The 8,181-nt window shown below is 32.2% G+C and overlaps 1 protein-coding gene across 1 annotated transcript in view; it reads right to left on the bottom strand.

Moving 5' to 3' along the window:
- Positions 1 to 8,181, bottom strand: part of LOC106873438 (glutamate receptor ionotropic, kainate 2) — a 79,416-nt gene that overhangs the window by 29,369 nt on the left and 41,866 nt on the right. Inside the window, exons 5-9 of the mRNA XM_014920796.2 lie at positions 5,362 to 5,415; positions 2,391 to 2,481; positions 1,938 to 2,068; positions 780 to 872; positions 386 to 502 (exon numbers count right to left, since the gene is read on the bottom strand). Coding sequence (XP_014776282.1) covers positions 386 to 502; positions 780 to 872; positions 1,938 to 2,068; positions 2,391 to 2,481; positions 5,362 to 5,415 — 486 coding nt within the window. The remainder of the gene's footprint in view (positions 1 to 385; positions 503 to 779; positions 873 to 1,937; positions 2,069 to 2,390; positions 2,482 to 5,361; positions 5,416 to 8,181) is intronic.

Below are 8,181 nucleotides of genomic sequence, written 5' to 3'. Positions count from 1 at the left end.
TGTGTGTGTGTGTGTGTGTGTGTGTGTGTGTGTGTGTGTGTTACAATACGCTTCCTCACATCACTGTAGCTTTCGAACGATACTACCCTGATGACTTGGTGCGCAGGTCAACATTCCCCCAGAACGGAATGACAGTCCATGGTAGGGTTACCCATTTACAACTGAGCAGGTTGAAACAACGTGCAATGAAGCGTTTCGCTCAAGAACACAATGCACCGTCCAGTCTGGGAACCGAAACACAATCTTGTGATAGTGAGTGCAATACCTTGACTACTAGGTCACGCGCGTTCAATAAACTGATATGCAGCTGTTTAAATAACACTACTAACCGTCTTTTTTGCGCTGTGGTTTACATTCCACGAATAATTTAATATTGTCTACGTACCTCACCCATGACTATACGAAGAGTTTCATTTTTTCCAAAAGGTGAAATACCTTCTTTCTTCTCTCGCCTTTGAACTTCTACCGAAACTCCAGTGTCTGTTACATTAATACTACCAACCTAAAGGAAGAGAAAAATCAGTGAAAGTATTTAATCGCTTTCTGGATTATCATCTTGTCTAGATTGCTGAATTATTTCGTGTAGCTCTGGATACGTGCTGAGATCCAGAGATAAAGATATGACTTTAATAGCAATGTAACTCAGTCTTTGTGATCAAAATAATACTGAATTTATTGGAAGTTATCAAAATCATTTAACTTTATTTCGACTAAAGTTATTAAAGGGATACATATTCATTATACACGGTATTTGAATTTGAGAAATATATATTACTCACCAGACTTTTGGGAGTTTGGATTTTAATGATGTAATTGGTACGTCTGTCATTCTGAAGAAAATAATAACCAAGGGCTCCTACATAAGGAACTTCCTGTTAGAAAATAAAAATGTTTTCAAATTAAGCTTGCCGGTCCATATATTTATATAACGTTACTTGTGACAGCAAAAGTTTACGTTGTATAATCTATCATTTCATCTATACAGCTATACACAGTTTTCGGTCTTTTTTTTTTCGTCGATTATCGCGAAAATTATTGGAATTTTATGTATAGTTTTAGAAATATGCTTTTGAGTGTCGATTTAATTATTTGAAAACAAAGAAATGTCCCTTATAGTTAAAATATTCTCTTTGATATTTATTTTGTTCATTTATTTCAGAATAGTTTCAAGAATATATTTCAAAATAATCATTCCATAAAATTATAATTATTCTTTCATATTTCTACACGCATTTATCATCTATAGCTTCGATTTTAAAAGATAAGGCACGTTTTATTGAGGTTGCATAACATTTTTGACTCTACTCTGTTGCATTATTTTTGCGAATTTGGGCCAAGAGAGCTGTGTTGTTCTCAAACAAGTTTTAACTGCAGTTATCATTACCCAAGAATGTAGCTGGTACTACATTCTTTAGCAATAAAATTTTAATCGATGTATTCTGAATATTTTCATTTTCCCCAATATTTCAAGAAAAAGTTAGTGTTTAACGGGGAAAATCAGTGCTGATTTTTTTATTGATCAATTTTATATATAGACTCAAAATTCAAATATTTGAATAAAATTGATCAATTAAAACTCTGCGTAGATTTAATTGTGTGCTACACCATATAAAAAAATCAAAAAATAAAGCAATTTTACTTTTAAAATGTTTTAGTGTTTTTTAAATTTCTGATATATTTTTATACAAAATTAATGGTGGTCCTAAATTTAAAATGTAAACATTTGGACTGAATATTATCTTAAAATAAAATGCCACATTATTTTTGGATTTGTGTTTACAATTGTTTACTTCACTGCAAGCATAATAATGAATTTCATTTCGACTAAATTTTTTTCCGCTTCCGCGAAATAAATCATTCATTTGAAATATTTTTCATCCTATGGAATTTATTGCAAGCCATACAGAATAAGTTTATTTTAATAGAGGCTAACTTACCATTTTGTTAAACTTTTCAGGTTCTGGCTTAGTCTGACATTTTCTACCACTGATGTGTAAAAGTATGTTAATTAAATCTACTGTCACAGCAATATCTAATATTGACTTTTCAGGGTGGTCTGAGATTATTTCTAAATAATAAAAATAAAAATAGTTAAAAATCAAATTTCATAAAATAACGGGTAAATGACATTTTCAGTTATTTATTATGCGTGAAGTTTAATTAGTTTAATTTATTATGCGTGAAGTATAATTAAATCTAATTATATTTAATAATTAAAATAACACAAATATTTGATGCAAGAGCATTTATATTAAGGTGGTTAAAAATTTTGCATGTGCTCAATCAAAACCATCATATGTAACAAATCTATAATATCTAAATTAATCAAAATATATTATTTAGAAATATATTTTCTGCTGATTCTAAACATGAAAGTTATACTTACTAACCTTTTGGAATCATCGATTCATTGACTAGTTCCAATCCATAAATATTGGTCAAAGATTTATCAGAAATCGTACTTTCAAGGGCACGAAAATTCTAAAATTAAATTAAATATATTTAATTTTTAAAATAGTGGTAATGAAACTATGTTTTCTTAGATGTATTAATTTCAAGCAACTATCTATTTTCTAGTAGGTCGACATCACGTAAAGTCCACTGCTCACATAATATCTCCAAATATGGCTAAATTATGAATTAGATATCATGTATAATGTGTAATTAATTTAATGATTTCCATTATCATCAGAACAAAAATATCATTTCTTAATAACACATGAAATTAGATATTTAGAGGGAAGGGAAAACGCAAATGTTTCTCTTATAACATTTATGTTACTGATGATGCAATTGAAAATGGAACCTATATTCGCGTTTATTTTATTGGAAACTTTCGGCTGTGTCCCATCAAATTAGATTAAAATACTTCAGGAAAATATTGATGAGGCATTTTCACATTTACTATCCAATTAATCATTCGTGTTACAGAAATGTATGCTTTTAGTAATACATAATTGCATCTTCACATCTACTCCACAAGCTATTGTGCATGTGATGGCGAAAAATATTTATATAAATGACCTGGCACTTGCAGTGTCTTCTTGAAATGAAGATTCTTAATTGGAACCATTTTCAATGCCTGTATAATAGAATTACTTTCTATTATTCCTCCATCTAACGTGCAGTACACCGATAGAACAAAATTATATCTCTTGTTACCGCTTAAAAACAGTTGTGAGCCATCGTGACGACGTGGTCAGAGACCTATGACACCTCAATAATATATTCTCACCATGACACCTCAATAATATATTCTCACCATGACACCTCAATAATATATTCTCACACCTATATTTCTTTACCTTCAGAAAGATATTAAAAGAATGCTAAAATGATGACTTAAATGTGTATTGCTTTGCACTCTCATACGCAAGCGCACAACACACGTGCGTGCACACCCACACACCCACCCACATATACACACACATGCACATATATGCATGTATATATGATCATATAGTTTATCTCTATGATTTATAATCATTTCATCTGATATTACAGATCGCTATTTGCCTTTGCAAAGGGACTTAAAATTCCACGGAGAAGTACTCATGCAAATGTATTGGAGAAAAGCAAAACGGAAATAAATATTAAATTCAGAGTCTGGAAACATCTCTTTCGAGAATATCTTGGTAACAAGAAATCATATGGTTTTCAAAATAGTAGTATGGACGAGTTTGAGAAACAAGGTAAAATACTACGCAATTTAAGGAGAGCAAAGTGAGTGGGGTTGTTTGTATAATAGAGATGAATATGCATATATAACCTAGATAGTAATTCACTGAAACCGAATGTCTCTGGAGGCTTTATATAAACAATAACTAAGGTGTTATATTAGTTATTTTATCAGAATAAAAGCGTACTATTTACTGAGGCTGTGGGAGCTAAGTAGAGTCGAAAATATATCAATAGAAAGACACAATGGAAAGAGGTATGTAAATGGAGAAATATACAGACGAAGAACTATTTCTAGCCTCTTAATCGAGGGACATACTCCTCTTTCTATATCTATGTTTTTCTATAGATAATCGGGGGATTAAGAGGCCACATGTAGTTACAACATGTGTAAGAAAACTCGGCGAGATCATCTATGTAATTAAATCTTTGAAGTGGATTGGCTTGGAGGGTGGTAAGTAGAATTGATTTGGTATCAAATAATCCATATGGGTTAGCAAAGAAAAGGTTTTTAAATCTAGTAAAAAAAATCTAAAAGAGTCATTGAAAAAGAAGACAGTAAATTAGTCGCAGATATTAAAACAACTGTGGATGAGAGAGAGAAAGAATAGGAGAGAGAATGTGTGTGTGTGTATGTGTGTGTGCCAATAATAATGATAACAGTAGTGCCAATGATAATGATAACAGCCACGTAACTAGCAACTCTTTACAAGGATACACCATAATATTAATATTAACAAAACAATCAATTGCACCACTGGCACTCACTTCAAAAATAACAATATCCCCCAACGTAGGGATAGCAACCCTACTAACATAACCTATGACAGAGATATCAACCAAACCTATATGGGCTGCAATTTCAGTAAGCCCAGTTTGTACTCGCTTAACTCTAAATATCTTGAAAGTAATATTGCATAGCAATGTAGAGTTATCATCAACAACATTCGCAGAACGTACATAAGTCTTATCATTGAGTTTTTAAAAGCTGATATGTCCAACATCTACATTCTTTCCGAAACCCATGCGCAGAAGTGCAACAACTTTCCCTTGTTATTATCTCTAAGGACTCATAGAAATCAGTGTACACTGCGCACTCCGCTGAAAAGTCCTGACAAGAATATTCTCGTGAGTACATGACAGGAAATTCTGTTCTTCTTGCACGGAAAATTTGGGTTTACAATTTACATGAAGTTTCATCTTGAAAATAGAAGTTACTTCTGGTCTCTTCAGAATTTTGGATGACATCTCTAACAAGTCGTAATTAAACTTTGAAATATAAAATAACAGACTGTTGAATACTCCGATTTTTCAAACACCTTAGCTCCTCTATGACTAAGGATGTCTGTACTGCTGTATATTTACATATGTGCTTCTTTAACTGTATATTGTAGAGAAACTGAGGAATATGTTGATTACAAACATATAAGCAACTATAATGTGATATAAAAAAATATAATAGATATATTGAAAAGAAGAATTTATGTATACGCTAAATTTTAATGCCTGTCCCGATGCCGTAAATCCACTAAGCAATAAACATACTTCTTTTTAGTAAAACAAACTATAAATATAAGAATTTTTCTTACATGAACGATTACAATAGCCATCAATTTGGCACATCCAAAATCACTAATATCAAACATTTAAAGGAAATTTAATCAAAAAAATTCGGTAACTTACCAGATATGTTACAAACCAATTGAGTTCTCCGAATAAAAGATGCATGTCTTTCGCCTAAAATGTTACCAGAATTAAATTATAAAATACATAAGTGGATGTACGCATGTATGCACATATATACACACACATATATATAAATACATACATGTATATATACACACACAAGCATATATATATATATATATATATATATATATATATATATATACAGAGAGAGAGAGAGAGATAGAGAGAGAGAGAGAGAGAGATAGAGAGAGAGTGAGAGAGAAAGAGAGAGAGAACAAATAGTAAGGGATTTTCAACCTGGACAAAATAATTCATAAGCTCTCTATTGACACACCAGGCTAACAATATGACTTAGATTAGTGAAGAACTCTAGGTAATCCTGTGGTAGGATCCAAGGTTATGGTTCATCACAATTCTATATAGGAAATCCGTGGATGGGTTCAAGACAAACTCGTTTTTACACATAGTGATATATAAGAAACAAGTTTAAAAATAATGGTCATTACATATTTTTCCTTTATTGGAGCAAATTTGGCTTACAACTGTTTCCAATAGTCATTATAGGTACATTATTGATAAGTTTACTCAATCGCTTCATTGGTCACTTGAAGAAAATTGAACGAGCTAAGAAAATTAATGCTACTTTCATCAGCTATTTCTCGTTATAACAAGCAGAGCACTGAAAGAATGGCTATTGTATGGGGAAGATGGGAGAAGATAGAAACATGTCAGTAGAATAGAGAACAAATGAAGACAGGTGACAAAGGGGTGGAAGTAGGAGCATTGTATTGCCAAATTTGGAAGAGGGTCAGTCCTTCCAGATATTAGAGAAGAATTTCACTCACAGCCCCCGCCCGCGCACAGATACAGCCGTATCTCCTCTAGAAGGAAAGTTAGGGTTTCATACTCCACCCTCCCAAATCGAAACTCGATAATGGCGGGTTTGAATAAACGAAATATTGTATTAGCCCGTAACTATGAAATAACAGTAGAACATAAAAATAAAAATAACAAGAGTAACATATATTCGAAGTTGTCCCTTAATGCTAGCCAGAATAATGCTACCTCTAATCGTAGCACCCCATCCGTACCAGTGGTATGAATGGGATTGTACTTAATACTAGTAGTAGTAGTAGCAATGGACTGCTTGGAACTGTAAGTAACGACAGCTTTGGATTATCACGCTCGAGTGCACATACCGGCAGGAGTCATGACCTACACTTGGTTGAATCATGGTTTTACCTTCCTACGCCTTTGTACTACCAACTGGATAATATCAAATAGTGTAAACACTCCGTATGCAGTTAATGAAACTGGGAAGCAGGCTGCCATTTTAGTGCCCCCTGACCTGCTGCCTCGTGACTATAATGATATTAGTTATTTTAGTTATAAAATTCCTAGTGGGATGAATCATAACGGGGCGATCGATGGCCTTGGTATGCGTAAAATGATAACAGCATAAATGAGGTAAACAAAGTCTTTATTAGCGTCCATGGTAACTACGTTGGCATTACTAGTAATACTCACAATAATATAAAAGTTAACAATATTGGCTATGAGGCATATAATAACAACAAGGTGACCCCTAATAATTGCAATAGTCGCGATAAAATGAATTGTCCACTTAGAGGAGACTGTTTAACTAAGAATATGTATACTATAGCTGACACTAATGCATTTACCTACATAGGTTGTTTTTGTGACTTCAAGGCGAGATTGCGCATCCATCTTTCCTCGTTACGACACACACAAGGCCAATAATACCTCATTATCTATGAAAATTTGGCATCTTAAGGACAATAATGTTAAATTTGCTATTATATAGAACATCATTTGTGGGGCTCGACTGTATTCTAATAACAGATATGGATGCAAACTACGCTGCACTGAGCTATACGGAATATTAAAGAATAAAGATAATGAGAACTTACTTAATAGTAGATGGGAACATTGATTATCGTGTATTCATAAAATTCGTCGCACATTGAAATACTTTAAACAGCTTACATATTCCCCTAGTCCCTTGGTGTTTAACCACTACCGATCACCCTATTCTCTTGCACCTCTTATCCCTGCTCTTCGAACATAATTACCTACGTATGCAGGTCACATATCTGACCTGTCTTCCCACATATTTGGTTACAGTTGATTGTTATAATATACCCGTTACATTTGTATAATCACCGTGCTGATTGACTCTAATTTCGTCTGGACCCTTGATCACTTGACAGTTTTTATTTATTGCATGAACATTTATTTATACACAGGTCTTATTTGGTGTTCTTTGCAAATTTAGCCTTCTCTTGTCTTATTTTCTTTCCGCCTTGTGTTTTATTTTGTCCTTTATTTTAATATAATGGGTTCATTAAGCTTATTTATAAACTTGAAATCCTTATCTTATATTATTATATTATATATTCCGTCTTTCAACGTATAGTTTTCCGCGGTATATAATCTTAAATATCTTTATATTTGAGCTTTCATATGCTTATAATACTGATTTGACGTGATATAATATTAATATTGATTATTAATATGGATATTTAAATTTATATTTAGAATTTAAAATTTATTATTTATAATTTATAATAGATAATAGATATGTACATTCTGCTTCTTATCATTTTGATATCTATTGTATACTTCTAATTCTTACAACATCCGTAATACCCTTACCATGTTTATAATTTATCTCATACATATATCTGGGACAGTGGCCTTAATTTTTCTTAAGCCTCCGCTTTGTAGTTTTTCTATTTTTATAATTGTAATTTTTATAATTATAATATAGTTTGTGCGTCTTGATATATATAT

The sequence above is a fragment of the Octopus bimaculoides genome, chromosome 6 (genome assembly GCF_001194135.2).
Source record: "Octopus bimaculoides isolate UCB-OBI-ISO-001 chromosome 6, ASM119413v2, whole genome shotgun sequence".
In the NCBI taxonomy this organism is placed as follows: domain Eukaryota; kingdom Metazoa; phylum Mollusca; class Cephalopoda; order Octopoda; family Octopodidae; genus Octopus; species Octopus bimaculoides.
Note: the sequence above shows the minus strand (reverse complement) of the source record. Positions and strands in the feature narration are given on the sequence as shown.